The sequence below is a fragment of the Neomonachus schauinslandi genome, chromosome 11 (genome assembly GCF_002201575.2).
Source record: "Neomonachus schauinslandi chromosome 11, ASM220157v2, whole genome shotgun sequence".
NCBI classification, from domain to species: Eukaryota; Metazoa; Chordata; class Mammalia; order Carnivora; family Phocidae; genus Neomonachus; species Neomonachus schauinslandi.
This window is the reverse complement of record NC_058413.1, coordinates 52,726,232-52,746,622: the sequence shown is the minus strand read 5'-3', so window position 1 is coordinate 52,746,622 and position 20,391 is coordinate 52,726,232. Positions and strand designations below refer to the sequence as shown.

At 58.7% G+C, this 20,391-nt stretch overlaps 1 protein-coding gene and 1 pseudogene across 2 annotated transcripts in view; one reads left to right on the top strand and one right to left on the bottom strand.

Moving 5' to 3' along the window:
• ARAP1 (ArfGAP with RhoGAP domain, ankyrin repeat and PH domain 1) overlaps positions 1–20,391 on the top strand; it is a 40,855-nt gene that overhangs the window by 13,807 nt on the left and 6,657 nt on the right. Inside the window, exons 4-28 of one of the 2 annotated variants that reach the window (XM_021704744.2) lie at positions 465–598; positions 741–896; positions 1,281–1,350; positions 1,666–1,786; positions 2,203–2,405; positions 3,027–3,133; positions 5,357–5,556; positions 7,461–7,546; positions 8,745–8,927; positions 9,987–10,161; positions 11,330–11,464; positions 13,333–13,468; positions 13,744–13,846; positions 14,662–14,857; positions 15,129–15,180; positions 15,293–15,456; positions 15,590–15,802; positions 16,112–16,217; positions 16,669–16,816; positions 16,906–16,992; positions 17,080–17,148; positions 17,472–17,589; positions 18,953–19,066; positions 19,320–19,465; positions 19,980–20,012. In XM_021704744.2, the coding sequence (XP_021560419.2) occupies positions 465–598; positions 741–896; positions 1,281–1,350; positions 1,666–1,786; positions 2,203–2,405; positions 3,027–3,133; positions 5,357–5,556; positions 7,461–7,546; positions 8,745–8,927; positions 9,987–10,161; positions 11,330–11,464; positions 13,333–13,468; positions 13,744–13,846; positions 14,662–14,857; positions 15,129–15,180; positions 15,293–15,456; positions 15,590–15,802; positions 16,112–16,217; positions 16,669–16,816; positions 16,906–16,992; positions 17,080–17,148; positions 17,472–17,589; positions 18,953–19,066; positions 19,320–19,465; positions 19,980–20,012 (3,255 nt within the window). The remainder of the gene's footprint in view (positions 1–464; positions 599–740; positions 897–1,280; positions 1,351–1,665; positions 1,787–2,202; positions 2,406–3,026; positions 3,134–5,356; positions 5,557–7,460; positions 7,547–8,744; positions 8,928–9,986; positions 10,162–11,329; positions 11,465–13,332; positions 13,469–13,743; positions 13,847–14,661; positions 14,858–15,128; positions 15,181–15,292; positions 15,457–15,589; positions 15,803–16,111; positions 16,218–16,668; positions 16,817–16,905; positions 16,993–17,079; positions 17,149–17,471; positions 17,590–18,952; positions 19,067–19,319; positions 19,466–19,979; positions 20,013–20,391) is intronic. The other variant, XM_021704745.2, reaches the window with a different exon arrangement.
• Positions 4,342–4,737, bottom strand: LOC110593482 (annotated as a pseudogene).

The window sequence follows — 20,391 nt, the reverse complement described above, 5'->3', positions numbered from 1 at the left end:
TCCTTCCCCCTTGTCGTCTGGCCATGCAGGGCTTGGGGATGGAGCATAGCACCTGAGCTCTGGGCCAGGGGTCTGCGGGCGCTTGCTTGTGGCCCCAGCTCCAGCCTCCCGCCACATCTGGACGGCTGTGTATGGCCTCCTCTCTCCCCTGGGGTTTTGAGCACTTCTCCCTTGGAGAGTCTCCCTCCATCTCTTTCACTTTCTGTGTTCCTGGGTTCCACGGGTGTCTTAACTCTCCATGCCTGAGTACTTTTCACTATCCCTTCATCTTTCTGTCTTTGATGCTGTCTCCCTGGGCCCCTGTGTGGTCTGCCGACAGGGGGAGGGTGTGAAAACAGCAGGGAAAGGGCTGAGTTGTGTGGGTCCTGGATGGAGTGGACCACGGGGGCGTGGCACCCCTGGGTGGGTGTGATCTGGGGCTCGAAGGGAAGCATGATGCTGAGTGGGTCTGGGGGGGGTGCCAGGAGGAGCTCCCAGTGAGCCACTTCCCACGGGCTGTGCGTGTGGCCAGTCTGCTGAGCGAGGGGGAGGAACTGTCTGGGGACGACGACCAAGGAGATGAAGATGAGGATGACCATGCCTATGAGGGCGTCCCCAAGTAAGTGTCTACTCTTCCCCGGTGGTTGTCCCACCCAGCCACCCTCCTTTCCCAAGCACAGCCCGGCCACTCCACCTCTTCGGCGCCTCCCCTGGGGGAGCCCCCTTCCTGGGCTCCCTCATTCCCTCTCCTCTTTCCCCAGTGGTGGATGGCACGCCAGCAGCCTGAGCCCATCCCTGCCCAGCAGCCTCCTGATCCCCGAGCTCCCACCACCCCCCATGGACGGGCTCCCTGGGGACCCCACCGCCATCACACCGGTCATCAAGGCCGGCTGGCTGGACAAGAACCCACCGCAGGGGTGAGTGAGGCCTGTTAGGTTCTGCTGGTTCTCTGCATGGAGATGGGAGTGCTCTAGGATGCTGGTCATACCAGATCTGAAAAACCAGAAGGGCTAACGTTATTTGAACAGGTCTCTCTGCAGGCAGACTGTAAGTGGATCATCCCCACCAGACGTATGTTTTATTACCCTTAAAATTGGGAAGGCCTACTTTGAGTCTGACTTCAGTCATTCTTGCTGTAGATAAAAACACATCTTCTCAGTGACCATTGGGTTCCTTCCTCCCTTGAACCTGGCTATTCCTAACTTTGTATGTGACTGCCAGAGGGGGCTGGGGTAATCTTGGAGCCTCCCCTCTAATCCCCAATCCTTTGCTCTGTTGTCCCTCTGTCTCTGCTTCTCCAGATCTTATATCTATCAGAAGCGATGGGTAAGACTGGATGCCGATCACCTGCGATACTTTGACAGTAACAAGGTGAGGCCCCTGTTGGTCCCCGACAGGACCCCTGCTCCAGCCTGGCCCTGGGCCGACCCTTGACACTGGACGTAGGTGGAGTCCCTCCCCAGACGAGTCCTCACCAGAGCTCCAGTCTGACTCCTTGAGCCGTGTCTTCTGGCCGGTCGGCCAGCTGTGGGCTGTGGTCAGGGTCAGTGTAGGGGCTGTCCCTGACCACCTGTGGGAGACGGAGCTGTAGTTAACTTTGGTTTCAGCTGAGGTTGAGGGAGCCAAGGAGGGGCTGGGCCTCTGGGTGCCCCACCCCCCACAGTACGGCTTCCTTCTCTTCCCCAGGATGCCTACTCTAAGCGCTTTATCTCTGTGGCCTGCATCTCCCGCGTGGCTGCCATTGGGGACCAGAAGTTTGAAGTGATCACGAACAACCGAACCTTTGCCTTCCGGGCAGAGAGTGATGGTGAGGTGGAGGGCAGGGAGAAGACTGGCAGTTTGGCCTGATAAGTGGGGGTTGGGGGGTTGGGGGGGGTGGAGATAAGTTTGGGTGGTGGGAGAACCGAGGCACCTCTGCTCCCCCCACATCAAACCCAGAGAGGAGTCCATCCTCTACGAGGTAGGGGAGAGTGAGGGGCACTCTTGGACTGGCTCTGTGCTTGAGATACCCACTGAGTCCTCAGAACCATTATATTTCCGTTTACAGGGGAATAGGCTCAGATAGGCGAAGTGGCTTGCTCAGTGTAGCTTGTCCAAGTCAGAGAACTCAGATCGTCGGAGATAGGTGGGCCAGTCTGGGTGGACTTGCTGGTAGAGGTGTTGCCTGAGGAGCCTGGAGGGCCGCCAGGCTGACCTCAGACTGACTGCCCCCTTTGCCTGCAGCGGAGCGGAAGGAGTGGGTGCGGGCCCTGCAGCAGGCAGCGGCCGAGCAGGGAGCCCGGGCCCGGCTGTCTAGCACTTACCCTTTGGGTGTCCGGGGCCCAGAGCTGCCTGACCATGCTGGCAGCCTGGAACTACGCGGTTTCAAGAATAAACTGTATGTGGCTGTGGTTGGGGACAAAGTGCAGCTGTACAAGAATCTGGAGGTGCGAAGGGGTCAGCCAGTTTGCTAAACCTCTTCTCTGCCCCCTGCACACCCGGTCCCTCAGCGTTCCCCCTGCCCTGTGCCCACCCGGTTCCTCAGCCTGCACCCTGCCCACCTGGTCCCTCAGCCTTCCCCCTGCCCCATGCCTACCTGGTCCCTCAGCCCTGCCCCCTGCCCACCCTGGTCCCTCAGCCCTGCCCCCTGCCCACCTGGTCCCTCAGCGTTCCCCCTGCCCTGTGCCCACCCGGTCCCTCAGCCCTACCCCCTGCCCACCCTGGTCCCTCAGCCCCTCAGCCCTGCCCCTTCCCTTTCTTCCTTCCCCTGGCTGAGCTCAGCCCTGTGTTGCCCACCCTTCCTGCTCCTAGTTCTGTCCCTGCCCCCTGCCTGGTCCCTGAGGATTATCTTCCCACCACTGCCCTGCCCCCTGCCCTCCCCTCCCTATTGCTACATGGCCCCTGACCCTGGGTCCATTTACCCATGTCCAGATTCCTGAGCCCTCTTTATCTCCTTCCAAGGTACTTTCTAGTCCCTAAGGTACTACCTCCTCTTCCTCTCTATCCCTCCCTGGGCCTTGAGCCCTGCCCCCAGGCCTTGCCCTCACCCCCTCCCCCCTACCTGCCAGGAGTACCACCTGGGCATTGGCATCACCTTCATTGACATGAGTGTAGGCAACGTGAAGGAAGCAGACCGGCGCAGCTTCGACCTCACCACCCCCTACCGCATCTTCAGGTAAGCCTGTCTCCCTTCACTTACCTGCATCATCTCTCTCTGCCAGGATTTTCTTCTTGCTTATGTGGGAAGCTGCCCCTTCTTCTAGAATGGATTTCTCCCCTCCCTTCCCAGCCCCCCCATCCTTTACCTTCACTCACTAACCTGCTCTGACCCTTCCCTTCTAAGAAGTCTCCCTTTTACCCCACCCCCCTCTGGCCATCACCATCCCCCCTTCCCCTTGCTCGCTCCCGTCAGCTGCCACCTCTGGGGCACTGGGCCAAGCCCAAGGTCGCCTCATGTGTATTAGTCAGCTTGGCTGCCGTGCATGACAGTGTAGCACAGATGGGGGGGGGGGGGGGCTTCAACAATGGAAGTTTATTTTCTCACAGTTTTAGAGGCTGGAAGTCCAAGGTCAAGGAGCCATCAGAGTTAGTTTCTGGTGAGGCCCCTCTTCCTGGCTTGTAGATGGCCACCTCCTCACTGTGTTCTCACACGGCTTTTCCTCTGTGTGCAGGTAGAGAGACAGTGAGCTATCTGGTGTCCCTTCCTCTTTTTATAAAGAAACCAGTCTTGTCAGATTAGAGTCCTACTCTTATGACATTATTTAACCTTAATTACTTCCCTAAAGGCCCTATCTCCAGATGCAGTCACACTGGGGGACACAGTTCAGTCCATAACATCCTGGGTCCACCACTGAGTCACTGTATGACCCGGGCACATCGCTTGACCTCTCTGTGCCTCAGTTCTCTTCCTCTGTGAGTAAGACCATGGCAGTCTTGGTAAAGCTGTTCCCTGACTCAGTGCGTGGTAACTGTCAACACCAGCACCATCGCACCTCCGCTGTCCTGGCCTTTGTCCTTAGCTTAGATCTCTGTCTTCCGCAGGGACTTTGTCCTGAGCTCCAGACCTGCATGTCCAACAGTTTTGTGGGTGTATGTCCCCCGTGACTTCCTCCTCGACTCCCTGGACCTCCCAGGCCCCTGTCTCCACCCATGGGGACGCCTGCCTCTCCCACGCAGCCCCATGCATGCCCGGCACAACCCCTGCCTTGCCTCCATGGCTCTCTCACCTCCGTTTGGCCCCTCCCCTTGGTCCCTCCCCATTTTGTCCCAGGCCAGGGAGGTCTCTGGCCCAGTGGCGGCACCGCCTCGTGCGTTGGCTGCTTGTCTGTGACTGCCAATGGGGTCTTGTCTTTTCTTTTTGTTGAAAGCCAAGTTTTTATTTGTTTATTTCTTGCCTTTGAAGTAATCTTGGATGACATCCTTGGCCTGAGATTCTTTGCCATCATCCTTAACTACCACACAACTGCGACCAACCACTTCCCAGTGTTTTCCTTGACTGTCGGTTTTACAGAGGCCTGCCTATTCACCGAGTTTCTTGTTGTCATCAACTTTAATTAGGTTGATTTGGTGTTCAGCACCAAGGGTCTCCATCAGCCTGACATATGTAGGCCGAGCCCACCGGATGTAAGAACATGAAGACAGGCGTAGTGCTTAGCTAAGGCCTTGGCAGCCTGCAGATTCCACGTGTGAGGACTTCTTGGATGAGCATGGTCTTCAGCACTCTGGTCAGGCAGCATTAATGCCTGTCAAATCTCTAGCAGTGACACCTTTTTTGGCCATGGTAGTGAGTTATAGGGGTAGCCGAATCTTGACTGCACACATAGGTGGGGTGGTGGTGGCAGGGAAAGAAAGAACCAGAGAAGACATCTCTTTACCCTCTCCTCTGCCCCACTGAAACCCTCCACTGCTTCTCTGTTGACCTCTGGGTGCACTTTGACCTCCTCTGCCCAGCACAGGCTTGTGCGTATATGTCTCCCGGCCTCCTCTCTGCCAGTCTGCCTGTCTTAGCCGCAGGTCCCAAAATGCCCCATGTACCATTCTGCCCCTTTGCACATGCTATTCCCTCTGTCGAATGACTTTTCACCTCTTCTCCTGGCTAAGCCCTTCTCATCTGTCAAGTCTTAGCTCAGGCATCATTTCTTCCCAGCAGCCTCTTCTATTTCCTGGGTGGGGCAGTGCCTGCCTGGGCTCCCCCAGCCCCCACGTGTCTCTTAAGGTTCATGGTACCCTTGCTTCTGTCCATGCCCACCTTCCTCACAGACCCAGGATGCCTCCCTCTTCCGGTTATGAGTGCTCAACTCCTTGCTCCTCCCACTTCATGCTGTGCCTCTTCATGCTGCCCGCAAATCTCTCTGAGCCCTCTCCCACCAGCCCCCACCCCCCACTCCTGTGTCCCTAGCTTCTCGGCCGAAACGGAGCTAGAGAAGGAGCAGTGGCTGGAGGCCATGCAGGGAGCCATTGCTGAGGCCCTGTCTACCTCGGAGGTGGCCGAGCGCATCTGGGCCGTGGCCCCCAACAGGTTCTGTGCCGACTGCGGAGCTGCCCAGCCTGACTGGGCCTCCATCAACCTCTGTGTCGTCATCTGCAAGCGCTGTGCAGGTGTGTGGGGCTGGGGCACCAGGCTGAGGCACGACAGGGCTGGTGTGTCGGGATGGCAGGTGGCCTGTCTGGCCGGAGGGGCCGAAGCCAAGACGGTAGTCAGATCCTTGTCGATGAAGTTGCATCTGTGCTCCAGGCCTTTCTTACTGTGATGAGCCTGCAGTCCTGAAATTGCAAGGCAGGGATTTGACTGCACACGCCGTGGGTAGGACACTGAGGCCCAGAGAGGGGAAATGGTTCATTGCGGGTGGCCCGGCAAGTAAGTCTGGATTTGAGCCCAGTCCAGTTGGGGTCCAGCACCACCCCCTCCCCGTCACATCAGAGGAGTGGAGGGAAGCGAGACAGGCGGGGCTAGCAGGGCTCTGCATGCAGTGGGAGGAGCTGATGTTTCATCTGGAGGAGATGGGAGGCAGGGGTGGGAGGGCCATGGTCAGATTCATGCCTCAGACCCTGGCTGGTGGGTGGAATCTGAGACTGGAGGCCAGTGGGGAGGCTGTTAATGGCTCCATGAGAGAGAGGAACAGGCTAAGGCCTGGTCTGGGGAAGTGATGCAGAGAACTCGAGGGATGTACAGGATCTGTGGTGTCAAAGTCGCCGTGACAGATCAGATGAGGAGGGAGAGAAAGACAGAGGCTGGAGTCCAAGATGCATTCATCTCTCCACCTGGCATTTATTGGGGGTCTATGCTGTGCCAGACACCGTGGGGTGTTAGGGATTTGGCTCTCAGGGGAGCTGATGATGCCCAGGTGGCAGCTTTGGGCAGCTTGAGATGGGGATCTGGGGCAGGGGATAGTTCTGGGGAGGTGCTGAGCTAGGGCAAACGTCCAGGAGGCCTGGGGCTGTGAGGTCTGCGTTCAGGAAAGAAATGACTTGATTTAGAAAGTTGTCAGCTCACGGAGGGGTGCGGGTGACTGGTGTGGATGAGGTGCTCCATAGGAGGCTGCAGAGGGGGTGAGGCTGAAGCCAAAACTAGGTGGTGCTAGGTGCTCCTAGTGCCCCAGCCTGCTCCCTACCCCAGGGCTCCTTCAGACCTGTAACTGAGGTAAGGCTGCATTCTCTCCAGCCCCAACTTGCCCTGGCCTCTCATTCCACAGAGATTTACTAAGTGCTCACTGCATGCCAGACTTTGTTCTAGGCACAGAGGCTACACCCTAAAGCAGACACTCAAGGTTCCTGCCATCAGGCAGCTTACATTCTAGTGGGGAGAGGCAGAAAATACATACACAAACCAATAGAAATATCAGGTAATAAAGTGCTAGGCAGAGAATGTGTTTGTCAGGAAGCCCTGTCTGAGGAGATGACCTGTCAGCTGAGACCTAAATGTGAGGAGGGAGCCAGCCTTGGGGAGATGGGGGAAGAGAGTCCAGGCAGAAAGAACTGTGAGTGCAAAGGCCCTGAGGCAGGAATGAGTTGGCTGATTAGAAGAGGGAGGAGAGTATGGCTGAGCAGGATTGGGGTTGGGGGAAATTCTGAGATGAGATTGCAGGAGAAGCAGGTAAGGAATTTAGATCTAATTCTGGGGAGCCACTGGGGGGTCTAAAGCAGGGATTTGAAATAAGGGGATTTGCATTTTAAGGAAATCACTCTGGGGGCACTCTGGCTCAGTTGGTATGTGACTCTTGATCTCAGAGTGGGGATCGGGGTCATGAGTTCAAGCCCCATGTTGGGCATAGAGCTTACTTTAAAAAAAAAAATCAAAAAGATCACAGTGGCTGGGCCGTGCAGAGTGACCTGGGGCGGGGGGGGGGGGGGGACTTTTCGGTTCTGTGGTGCCTGGAGCAGGGGTGTGTGTGGCCGGCACTGGGAACAGCCTCTCCATGTCTGCCCCTGCTTGGGCTCCACAGGGAGGCAGGGAGGGCGGGAAGGTAAGTGCTCATGTGAAGGTGAGGGCCCTCTGTCTGCAGGGGAGCACCGTGGCCTGGGCGCTGCTGTCTCCAAGGTGCGGAGCCTGAAGATGGACAGGAAGGTGTGGACTGAAACACTCATCGAGGTGGGGAGGCCTTGCTTGCCACCTGCATTTGGGGTCTGCTCCACTCCACCGCTACCTGGGTCTCCCCACTCCTCTCCCCACTCACAGACCTTGGCCCCCTGGAGCTAGAAGAGACCTTTGGAATCATCTAGTGGGTGGGGATTTTGGAAAAGTTGATTTTTGGCAAAGTCACCAAACTGGCCAGTGAGCTAAGAATGTTTTTACAGTTTTAAAGGGTTGGTTAAAAAAAAAAAAAGGGGAATACACAACAAACTGTCGTGCAGAGCCTAAACTATTTACTTCATCTGCACGCACATACGCCAGTGTGTATGAGCACATGCGTCTGGGGGCACACTTACATGTGCATGTGCCCCTATCTACTTGGGGTCCCCACACCGAGGTGTGCGGTGGTTACAGAGGAGAACCTACAGCAGGAGGCTGACCACACGGGGCCTTCCTGACAGCCCCAGCCAAGCTGCAGGCCCCAGTGCAGTTTGGCTGTCACATCCCCTGTGAGTTAGGGTTAGAATCCCCAGTTTAAAGATGAGGACGTGGAGGCCCAGGGAGAGAAGATGGCTTGCCCAAAGTCACAGAGTGAGTCAGTGGTGGCAGGGTCTGTTTCTGCTTTTTCTCTTCCATGACCCAGCGTCCCCACACAGGACCTGACAAAGAGGCAGGATGGGGGGCCCGGGAAATGGCTGTGGGACGAATGATCAGCAAAGTGAAAGGATTAATAAACTAGTCCCCTGATGACTGGACCCCTGCATCTGTGCCCCCAGCATCTACCCCTGCTCCTCCTCCCCTGATCCCAGAGAGGAATGTCAAGGACAGGAGAGGTTTCCAAAATCCTTACCCACCCCATTGGCTGACAGGTTAACTACCCCGCCCCCCACCCTCGCCCAAGCTGTGATAGCCTCAGGAATGCAGAATTCCAGATGTGGGACTGGGTGGGGGAAATAGCAAGGCCCCCAACCAGACACCAGGCTTGGGGCATCCAGCTGTCGGACTGTCTGCCTCTCGTCCTGTCATTGAGCTGAGGAACTGGGTTTGGGCCCATAGCCACCGACTGGCCAGGCTGCCCCTCAGCTTCCCTGATGGGAAAGTGGGTGGGTGGCCTGGCTCGCCCAGCCCCTCTCCTGACAACCTCAAAACAAAGATTTTACCAGACACATGGGCCTGTCCATAGGCTTCCCGTCTGACCTCTTGCCCACACCCACAGCTCTTCTTACATCTGGGCAATGGCACTGGGAACCGCTTCTGGGCGGCCAACGTGCCCCCCAGTGAGGCTCTGCAGCCCAACAGCAGCCCTGGTGCCCGGCGGCGCCACCTGGAGGCCAAATACCGTGAGGGCAAGTACCGCCGCTACCACCCGCTCTTTGGCAACCAGGAGGAACTGGACAAGGTCAGGGCACTGGGCCTCTGGGGCCCCTGGAGACCACCTGCTTTCTTTCTACCCGCCCCCCCCTTATTGCTCTCTCTGTCTCAGCTCATCTCTTCCATCAGCTCACAGTGATGAGTTGGCATATGGGGAAACTGAGGCCCAGAAGGCGGAAGGGCCCTGCCTAAGCCACAGGGAGAGTTGGGGCAAAGCAAGGAGGAGTCAGGCCTGACCCTTGGGCCAAATCCACATCCCCAGCATCTGTCGGCCTCCCTCCCCTCCTGATTCCTCTGTCTCCCGGACCGTCCTGCTCCTTGTGAATCCTGCCAAAAGGAGTGAACTTGATGGGGATGCTATTTCCTGTCAGGCTCATGAAAAACAGCTGGCTGCTCTGACCCACCCCCATCCACACCCCACTGAAGCTGAGGCCCCACATGGGCCCCAGGCCCTGACAGGCTGGGAGCCAAGCCCTGGGCCCTGGTCTGGCTCAGCCTGAGTGGGAGGTTGCCTGCTCTGAGGCAGGGGGATGCCACTTGTGACCTCTGATTGGCCTTCAGCCCCTCCCCCAAGCAGCCCCACCCAGGCAGGCTCAGGCCAGCTAGAAGCCCAGTGGGAGCCAGGCCTCCACCTCCCAGGAACCCAGGCGTCCAGCCCCCAGCCCAGCCCAGGCTAGCCCGCCAGCTAGGAGGGGCAGCAACTCCCATTGGTCGGGAGGGCTGGGCAGGCGGTGAGGAATTCAAATGTGGGAGGAATTAGCTACAAAGCACCCCCCTCTGCCCTTCCACAAGGCAGAAGGAGCTTGAGATCCTCTAGAGAACAGGCTTGGCAGCTGATTGGGTCCTAGGGGCTGCTAGTAGGGGTGAGCCCTGGGCCCCTGGGGTGGCCCCTACCCACCCTCCTAATCCCTTGGCCTTTCTCTTCCTCCCCCTCTCCTCTCTCTCTCTGTCCTTCCTGCCTCTTTGAACCTGAGGATGGGCCTCCAGACTTGGGTGACTCCTTCCTCTTCCTCTCCTCCCCCCAGCCCCCCTTCCCCCTGGCCCCCCCCCCCCGGGTTGGGCGTAACCCCCCCCCCCCCCCCCCCAGGCTCTGTGTGCTGCAGTCACTACCACAGACCTGGCTGAGACCCAAGCTCTCCTGGGCTGTGGGGCTGGGGTCAACTGCTTCTCAGGGGATCCTGAGGCTCCCACGCCCCTGGCTCTTGCCGAGCAGGCAGGCCAGATACTGCAGATGGAATTCCTTCGGAACAACCGGACCACGGGTGAGTGGCCAGTGGGACTGTCCACCTTGAGGAATGGGGCCCTCCTGCTGCCACGGTCTGGCCCTTTGATAGGGGTGCTGGGTGGGGGTCTGCCAGAAGCTGTGCATGACCCTGTGAGGTCAGATAGATGTACCACTTGAGCTGTGATTGCAGCTACTTGAGGGGCCCTGGTACAACAGTGTGTGGCCTGGGGTATGTTTGGGTTTGCATGTCAGTGTACATTTGTGCGTCTGGCTTCCCCTTCCTGTGTGTGTCCCTTTGTGTCTGTCTCTGCATCTCTCTTTCTGGATTTGTGGGTCCCTCCCTGCCCTGCAGTGTGGGCCTTGAGGGTGGCATCTGTGTGCCCGTGTCCGTGCATCTCTGAGCCACAGTGGATCTGTGTCTCCTTGCCCCTGGGGATGTTGAGGGCTTTGGGGTTTGTGTAGCTGCAGAGTATCTGAGTTGCTGTGTGGGGGTTGCATTTCTCTGTGTGCGAGTGACCCACGGTGACGGCAGCCCTGTCTGCTGCTTTGTCTGGGCGGGGCTTTGTCGCAGACTGGGGTTGGGTCCCCTTGGGCTGTCCCTCTCCGGCTGGGTAAGGAGGGGAAGGTGGGGGGTGAGCACTGCTGGTCATGGCTCAGGGCTGGCCTCTGGGGCCATTTCCGAGGACCAAGGGTGGAGCTCGGCGGCCAGAGCTCGGCTCATGGCCATGGGTGGGTGGGGTGTGCTGGGCTGGAGCAAGCCCAGGTGTCCAGGGAGGCGCAGGAGACCACCCAGCTGGCTTGGCCTTTGGGACCGCTGGGAGCAGGGCTGGAGACGGGCTGCTTCCTTAGGCTTTGTATTATCTGGGACAAACCTCCTTCTGGGGATTGTTAGTGAGTTTGCCTAAGACCCCTCATTCTAGTGTGCTTGCCCTGCACCTCCGCAGAGAGAGTGGGCTGGGCTGGGCTGGGGAGTCAGGAGGGCTTCCTGGCAGGGGAGGTACTGGAGCTGGGCCTTGGAATTTGCACAAGTGGGGAGAGGTGGAGAATGCCTTGGGCAGAGCCCGGGATGTGGCAGTGAGAGCCTGAGGGTGACAGTCACGGGGCTGTGACTTGAATGTAAGCTAGGTGGGGGTGAGGGGGACACCCTGGGATGGCGAGCATGAGCAGCCATTCCTCCGCCCCCCGCCCCCACACCTTCCCTAAAGAGGTACCTCGGCTGGAGTCAACGAAGCCCCTGGAAAAGCACTACTCAGTTGTCTTGCCAACTGTGAGCCACAGTGGCTTTCTCTACAAGACCGCTTCGGCCGGCAAGCTGCTGCAGGACCGCCGTGCCCGGGAAGGTGGGTGCCGGGCCAGACCCCGTTCCTGCCATGGCATTCTGGCATGGTGCAGGGCCAGAGAAGCAAGGGCAGGCTGGGCTGGTGGACCCATGAGGGTGCCAAGTATACTGTGGCAGAGTCACTCTAGAGGGCTTCTGGGATGTAGTCTCTGGGACAAGTAGATGCTTAATAAATGGGCCAGTAGGGGTGGGAGTGGGGCCTGGCACTGCAGAGCAAGTCACTGCTAGAGTTCCTTTAGGCTAAAAAAGCCATTATTGAGCACCTGCTGGTTGCTGGGCATCTGGCATTTGGAGCCAGACGGAGCTAAGCTTAGAGCCCCATCCCTTTGTCATCTTTGCCTTCCATTTGCTCCCCAACTCAGTACAATCCACAGTCCTTCCCACATCCCACAGGGACCTGCACGTCAACCCTCCCACCTCATGACCTGTGACCCCTCTCCCCTCACTCACTCTGCTGCAGCTTTACTGGCCTCCTTGCTGTTTCTCAAACATGTACATTCACTTCCCCCAGGGCCTTTGCATTTGCTCTGCCCCCTGCCTAAAATGCTTTTCCCCAAGATATCTGCATGATCAGTCCCCTCACTTCAGTCCAGTGTTTAAATGTTACTCCTTAGAGACCTCATCCATGACCATTTTATCCAAAAGAGCATGCCCTATTTACCCTACTTTTTCCCTAATTTCACACCACTTAGCTGACATTAATTTGTCTATTTATAGATGTGTCCAGTGGGGCACAGAGAAACACTGGACACATCTATAAACAGACAGCTTAACACTCTATAAGCTCCCCTTGGTAACCACTGTACCCCAGCACCTAGAACGGCTCCTAGCACAGTGGGCACTTGGCAGACGTTGCGGGACGAAGAGTGAGGCAGGGCTGGTGCTCCTGGAGGGGCCCAGCCTGTGGGGGCAGGCTCTGGGATACACTGCCCTCAGAGGACAGAGGTCATAGCCTTGCAGACAGGACTGTGGGAATATTGTTGAGACCGTTGCTCTGCATCCCTGAGCACCCCTCTGTGAAGCCCTCTAGCACCCAAAGAGATTTCTTTGGCACTCTGTGCTGTTCACCACCTCACTGCCCTTGGGGCAGTGCCCCTAGTCTACCTCCCTCTGCCTGATAATGTCATTTATGTAACTGCCTGAGTCATCCTTTTTGCCCTGGGTGCCAGGAAGCTCTGAGACAATGTGAAGCTCAATGCTGTGAACTGTATGAGCCTGCATGGCCTTGACATTTGGTTCTTTCTCCTGCCTTTCCTGGTCCAGATTCGCATTTCCTTTCCTTTCTGGGATCTTGTCAGTTTCCTCAGAGCCGTTATAGGAGGGGACAGAGTATAGAGCAATGGGTGCCACTGGCAGGGAGGGCGAGAGCGCGGGGTGGGCATGGAAGCTTCCTGTGGCATGCAGGCTGGACTCGGAGGGTGGAGGGTGTGGGTGGAGGGAACAAGGTAAGGAAAAGTGGGGAGGGTGAGGTGCCCAGGAGTGGTCAGAGAGGCGGCTGGAGAGGTGGGTGGGGGCAGACCCAGCAGGGCCTTGAATGCCAGCGTAAGGAGTATAGGATAAGGGGAGGGGGGCATGGAAAGGTTTTGAGCAGAGGAAGGACAGAGTCTGGTTTTACCTAGATCACTTTTGAATCTTGGAAGAAGTGAGACTAGGAACCAATGAGGAAGTCACTGCCGCAGTCCAGGGGAGAGGTGTGGGCTGGGCTGGGGTGGCGGGCTGCAGGGAGGAGGATGGAACTAGGGGAAGCTTGTGAGTTAGAGTGAAGAGGACATGGGTCAGGTGGGAGTGGGGGCCCAGGGAAGATACAGAGGTGGTTTTCAGGGGAGGGTGGGGGCTCCCTCATGTCTCCCCTGCCCAACTTCTCCCCAGAGTTCAGCCGACGCTGGTGTGTCCTTAGCGACGGGGTCTTGAGCTACTATGAGAATGAGCGGGCAGTGACCCCCAACGGGGAGATTCGGGCCAGCGAGATTGTGTGCCTGGCAGTGCCCCCTCCTGACACCCATGGGTGAGCACCCCTGGGGCTGAATCACAGACTGTTATTGCCGTAAGGTCTAACCCCCGATTGAGGAAATGGAAAAGGCCCAGAGAGGGGCAGAACCTTCCCAGGGGCACACAGCAACCTGGGGCTGGAGCCGGGTCTCCTGAGGCCCCAGCCTAGGGCTTTCCCACCACCTCTTAGGGGGCCAAGAAAGGACAGTGGGCAGGGGGTGGAGGCAGGGCTGCGTGGGGTGGGTCATGGCTGGGCTGGGTGGGCCTGAATCCTGGCTTGTGTATCTACAGCTTTGAGCACACCTTTGAGGTGTACACAGAAGGAGAGCGGCTATACCTGTTTGGGCTGGAGAGTGCAGAGCTGGCTCGTGAGTGGGTCAAGTGCATTGCTAAGGTGGGCCTGGGTTAGTGGGCAGGTGTGGGGAGTCTGACAGGGCCCAGGGTAGGACCTCCTGAGTCCATGTACCCAGGTACCCCAGCTCCCCTACCTCATGAATGGAGGGAGCAGACATAGGGCAGGCTGCTTGGGCCAAGGGCCCAACATAATCTGCAGTCCCCTAGCTGGGAGGTCAGGAGACCTGTGGAAGAAGGGCTGTGGGCCTTGCACTCCATCGGTGCTCAATACATGTTTAATAATGAATAACAGAGGCATCTTAGGATGGACAGTACTGACTCCAGAGGGAGTGAGCTCCTTGTTCTGGCAGAAGGAGGCTGCAGAGCTCTCCCCTGGGGACCAGAGCCAGGTGCCCTACAGGGTCCCCCTATGCTGTGAGGGCCTGTAACTCTTATTTGCTTGATCAGTCATCTGTGAGCCTTCTGATGGTCAGTCCTTTGAGCCCAGGGCACCCAGCTGAACCAGTCTTGGTCCTGGCTCTTCGGTGGTTCCTTTGCTGGTGGGGGAGACAGATGGGGCCCAGACAGCAACAATACAGTTATCAGTGCTGCAACAGAGGGCAGAGGAGGGGCATCCCTGAAGGTGTCTGGGAACATTTTCCAGAGGAGGACACCTCAGAGTGGGTATGAAATGGGGCATGATACCTGAGTTCATGAACTGTGCTGGGTTCTGCCCTGGGGAAGAGAGAGGAGATAGCTGGGTGAGAAATTGGCACATGCCCACGAGCCAAAGAGCTGGAGGGTCCCGGGCAGGCAGGGCTGTTGGCTGATGCAGTCTCCTTGGCTACCTTCCCTTTCTCCTGGCCTCCGCACTAGGCATTCATACCTCCCTTGGCTGAAGATCTGCTGACCCGGGATTTTGAGCGGCTTGGGCGCCTACCCTACAAAGCTGGCCTGAGCCTACAGCGGGCCCAGGAGGGCTGGTTCTCCCTCACTGGCTCTGAGCTCCGTGCTGTCTTCCCAGAGGGACCCTGCGAGGAGCCGCTACAACTTCGGAAACTGCAGGAGCTTTGTGCGTGGACCCAGCCCTGGGCCCCTAACTTCTAGGGCACCCTATCCTGGGCTCCCAGGCCCCCAGCGCCTCCCTGGAAGTCTGAACTCTACCCTGGCCTGGCTAGAAGGAGCCAGCCTACCCTCTTATGTCCTCTCCTGACCTTGGGGTTTATCTCAGCAACTCCATGTATTGGGGGGTGGGTCCCAGGGACCTCTGTACCCAGAGAGCCTCAGGAGGGAGTCGATTGGGGACCATGAACCGGGCCTCACCTTGACCGGCCCCTCCACAGCCGTCCAAGGGGACAGCGAGAACCAGGTGCTGGTGCTGGTGGAGCGAAGGAGGTGAGCCCTGGACTCCATGGGGGCCTCTGAGAAGCCTGGAGCAGTCTGAGAGGCTTGGGGGGGTTCGGACAGGGGTAAGCCCCCAAGTGACCGGCTCTCCCTCCACACCCAGGACGCTGTACATCCAGGGGGAGCGACGGCTGGACTTCACGGGCTGGCTGGGGGCCATCCAGAAAGCAGCGGCCAGCTCGGGGGACACGCTGTCGGAGCAGCAGCTCGGAGACTCCGATATCCCCGTGATTGTGTACCGCTGTGTGGACTACATCACGCAGTGTGGTGAGCCCCGCCCCCGTGACACAGGCCCCGCCCCACCCGCGAGACTGCCCTCCAGGCCAAGCCCCGCCTTCCCAGGATCGCCCTGGCCGTAGCTGTGAGGTCCCGCCGCCGGCTCAGTCCCACCCCTCTCCAGGCTTGACGTCGGAGGGCATCTACCGCAAGTGTGGGCAGACGTCAAAGACTCAGCGGCTGCTGGAGAGCCTGCGGCAGGACGCTCGGTCTGTGCGTCTCAAGGAGGGGGAGCAGCACGTGGACGATGTCTCCTCAGCACTCAAGCGCTTCCTGCGAGACCTGCCCGATGGGCTCTTCACTCGCACCCAGCGCCTGGCCTGGCTGGACACCTCAGGTGGGCCCCGCAGTCCTTGTCCAGCCCGAGACGCGGGCTAGTGCTGCTGGCTGGGCCACTCCCATCCCAGATTCCCTCCCTTCCACTGTCCATCCATGCACTTGGACACTTGGACGAGGCATGCCCCAGGGGACAAGCTCCAGTTCCCCTCCCTTCCTCTGCTGCTCCTTCCATTGTCACTCTAAACAGAACCAGGAAGTGCTGTCCCCTGGGATGAGAGGCAGAGCAGCCAGAGGGGTGGGACAGGGGAGATGGCTGGGGTGGGGGGTGGGGGGCGCTTCTCGACCTGATCTATCCCTCCCAACCCAGAGATTGAGGATGAGGAGGAAAAGGTCTCCAGGTACAGAGAGCTCCTGGCTCGCCTGCCTCCAGTCAACCGTGCCACAGTGAAGGCCCTTATCAGCCACCTGTACTGGTGAGGAGCGTACTATTGTATGGCTCTGGGGGGGATGGGGTGGGAAAGATTCTTCTACTCCCAACCTGGCCAACTGCCCTCTCCTCAGAACCAGGTAGGCCTGGGAACTGAATGTTGACTTTGATGTGCCCTGATTTTGGAACTTTGTTTCCCAACTTACTTCCTGCGGGGGGTTGGTGGGGAGGGGGGGTGGGGAATAGAGGAAGTTTCACCTAGGACCCAGGGGACCTTGGCCAGATCTCCCAGCTTCCCAGCTCTATTCCTCCCCAGGACCCAAGACATGGCCAGAAAGACTATTGCCACTTCCCCTTAACTAGTGGTGCACTCTGACCAGGACCTTCCCTGACCTGACTCCAGGAGCCAGTCATGGACCTGCTTGGAACTGGGAAGGTGAAGTGGGGAGGTTCTGGACTGTACTTCTCACTCATGCCTTCTGTCTTTCCCTGTCCAGCGTCCAGTGCTTCTCAGACACAAACCAGATGAACACACACAACTTAGCTATTGTGTTTGGACCCACGCTCTTCCAGACCGATGGGCAGGACTACAAGGCTGGCCGTGTGGTGGAAGACCTCATCAGCCACTATGTGGTGGTGTTCAGTGTGCGTTCTTGGCCAGTGGGCAGTGGAGGGCAGGGATGAGCCTCTTGCGTGGCAGTGATCATCTGTGTCTCCCCTCCCCCCCACCGAAGGTAGATGAGGAGGAGCTGAGGAAACAGCGGGAGGAGATCACTGCCATTGTGAAGATGCGTGTGGCTGGCACTGCCAGTGGGACCCAGGTGAAAGACAGGGCCTGGGTGAGGGGGCTCGGGACAGCTGCCTGCACCCACTGCCCAGACCTCTAGCTCAGCCCTGTCTCCTCACAGCATGCCGGTGACTTCATCTGCACAGTGTACCTGGAGGAGAAGAAGGCGGACACAGAACAGCACATCAAGGTGGGGGCTAGGGACCTAGAAGCCAGGGGACCAGGAAAGTCAGGTTGGGCCAGGCATAATAGGCTCAGGTGACCAGGGGAGCAGAGCTTCCAACCCAAGGGGGAACCCTCCTTTGGAACCTGTATGTGGCTGGTGCCAGGGCCCGTCTCTTTGCCTCCTCCCCACCCAGCTCCTCAGGAGTACTTAGAGACACTCCCCCAGCATCCCAGGACTCTAGAGGACCTGAAGGGTGGGCTCAGCCCCTGGATCACACAGTGAGGTTGGGGCAGAGCAGGGGCAGGGGTGGGGGTGCGGGCTGACCTCTTCCTCCTCGGCCACCGCAGATCCCGGCATCCATGACAGCTGAGGAGCTCACCCTGGAGATCCTGGATCGCAGGAATGTGGGCGTCAGGGAGAGGGACTACTGGACCTGCTTCGAGGTCAATGAGAGGGAGGAGGCAGGTGGGTGGCCACCAGGGTTGGGGCAGAGTATGGCATGGCCCGTACCTGTCTGGGCTGCAACCCACAGTGTGGCGACAGTGGTGGCCAAGGGGGTGTTGGAGGATGGATGCTGCTGTCTCACTGTCATCTCAGTGACGTCGGTGATAGTGTGCTGGCAGAGTTTGAGGGGATGGCTGTAATGTGGCTGATGGGAAGGGCAGTGGAGGAGGTATGACGATGCTTTCTCGGTGTCAGAATGGTGTTGCTTTCGAGGGGGCGGTGCTGAATTTGTTAATGGGATTGGCGATGAAGGGAGTGGTAGTGGTGATGACCACACAAGAGGGACGGGGCGGGGTGGGGTGTGGTGGTGTTTGTGAGGGTGGTGGTGACGGCAGTGTGAGGGAGCCATGGTGGTGAAGAGGGTGATGAAGGCATTTTAGGATGAAGGATGGTCTGAATAGCAGTGGTGGATGAGGGTGTATCTGTTCCTGTGATTTGTTGAGTGCCAGCCACTGGGCTGGGGAGCCAGACACACCATCCCTCCCCTCGCGGGGGTTAGTGTGGTCTGGAAGGGACATGAATGCCGTGATCGTTGCGATAATCGTACAACTAAGGCTGTGATAACTGCGGTGCAGGAAAGGGCCACAGCGCCGCCGGGGTTTGTAACAGGCTCTCAGGCTTTGGAGTCCCCGTGCTGGGAGGTGAAGACGAGTAGGAGTTACTTGGTAAAGGGGGAAGAAAAGTGCCTCTGGGCAGTGGGAGCAGCACAGGCAAAGGCCCTGGGGTAGCCATGGACATCACCCTTTCGAGGAGCTTGAGGTGGCAGTGAAGGGGTCGTGTCATGGGGTGGGGCTGGAGACAGAGACAGAGGCAGCCACCGGGCCTGACCACGATGCAAGGGTTAGCGATGGGAGTTTGGAGAGGTTGTTCCTTGCTGTTGGGTAGGGAGAGGTGGGGGCGGGGAATGAGACACATGCTGGAGATCACATGGAAGGCCACGGCATTAGTCCAAGGACAAATGGTAACATGGGCCAGTGTGGCAACGATGATGGACAGAAGCAAAGAGATTCGACATATGGAGGGAAGATGGGGAGGCTTTGTTTCTGGCTTGAGTGGTTTGGTGGGTGGTGTTTTCCTTGATGGGGACACACAGGAAGGATCGCTGGCTTGCTTTTAGACAGGCGGGTTGGAGCAGCTTTGGTCCCAGCCAGATGTGTTGAGCCTGAAGCTCGGGGGTGGAAAGGACGGTCCTGCTGGTGGCATGTGACGGTGCTAGTAGGCGTTGGGAGTGGACGGAGCCCGGGGACATGTAGGCGCTACATGTGCGCGCCAGGCCTCGGTGCTGTGAGGCCATGTGGTAACAGCGGGTGCGACCTCTCCCCAGAGCGCCCCCTGCACTTTGCGGAGAAGGTGCTGCCCATCCTGCACGGGCTGGGCACAGACAGCTACTTGGTGGTGAAGAAGCACCAGTCCATGGAGGCCATGCTGCTGTACCTGGGTAGGTGGTGCACCTGGGGGGTGGTGCCCACAGGGCTGGGCAGGCTGGTGGGTCCCTTCAGCTGGAGCAGGCCTGGGCAGGAGCTGCTGGTGCTCGGCAGGAGCCGCTCAGGCAGAGGGTGCCTCACGGTCAGGCCTCGTTGGTGGCCGGGACAGGCTGGGGTGGTTTTCTTCATCCTGGGACCCTCCCCTGGGTGTCCGTGTCCTTGGGCCGGGTGTCGGGGCAGCCCATGCCCACTCCAGTCTTCCCCCAGCCAGCCATGTGGGCGACACCAAGCACGGCATGATGAAGTTCCGTGAGGACCGTAGCCTCCTGGGCCTGGGCCTGCCCTCAGGTGGCTTTCACGATCGGTACTTCATCCTGAACAGCAGCTGCCTGCGGCTCTACAAGGAGATCCGGGTAAGTGACCCCGGGGGTCCGGCCGTGCAATGAGCACTGGCACCCAGGTGTGCTCACACACCTGTTCACAAACATTTGCCAGTGTCTGCCAGTGGGAGCATCCCCATCGCAGGGCCCAGGGATGGCACAGTGGCGGGAGAGAGCTAGAGACTCTTGGGACCCTTCCGCGGTGGCCCTCGGTGGCCACTCTTCTGCGCCTCGTGGCCCCACCAGGCTCTAGCACCTGGATGCCGTCACGTCAGGCTCATGCCGTCTCGCCTGTGCCTTGTCGTGGCACCTACAAGAACATGCTACATGGTGACAGCCTCCACTTTCGGCCCCTGCAGGCCCCGCCACCTCACAGGTTGTCCCTCCTCCATGCCCACTCTGTCCACATGCCAGGTGTCCTCCCACATCTTGGCACCCTGCCTCCCACATCTTCTGTACGTACCTGCCACAGCCCACCACTGCACACACTGTCCTGGCTCTGGACCTGGACCTCCTTCTTCCATAACCCTGATCCTCTATCAAACAGAGCCAGAGGTCGTGGAGCGGGGCCCCTGAGACCGTGAGTAGCTGTGAGCCAACTGCCAGCTTCCTTACACCGCCTGGGGGCCAAGCGAGCCTGGTGGGAGCGTGGGGACGCAGCCAGAGTTCTTGGCCGTCCCCAGGCATGGTTCCCTGACCCCTTGCCAGTCAGCACTGGCTCCCACCCTGTGGCTTGTGCCCTAGGCTCCTGCCCTTCATCGCCAGCCCTGCCCCAGAGTCCTTTCCCCAGGGTAGAACCCCCATCAGTGTGATGCTTTGCAGAGAACTCCATGTGGAGGCTGTGGAGCCAGGAGCGGAGGCCCCTAGGTTTGAATTAGAGTCTGATCCTCATCTTCCGCCAGCCCTGGAGCCATCCTCTTCCCGACCCTGCAGAGAGTTTCCAGCCTATCAGAACGTCT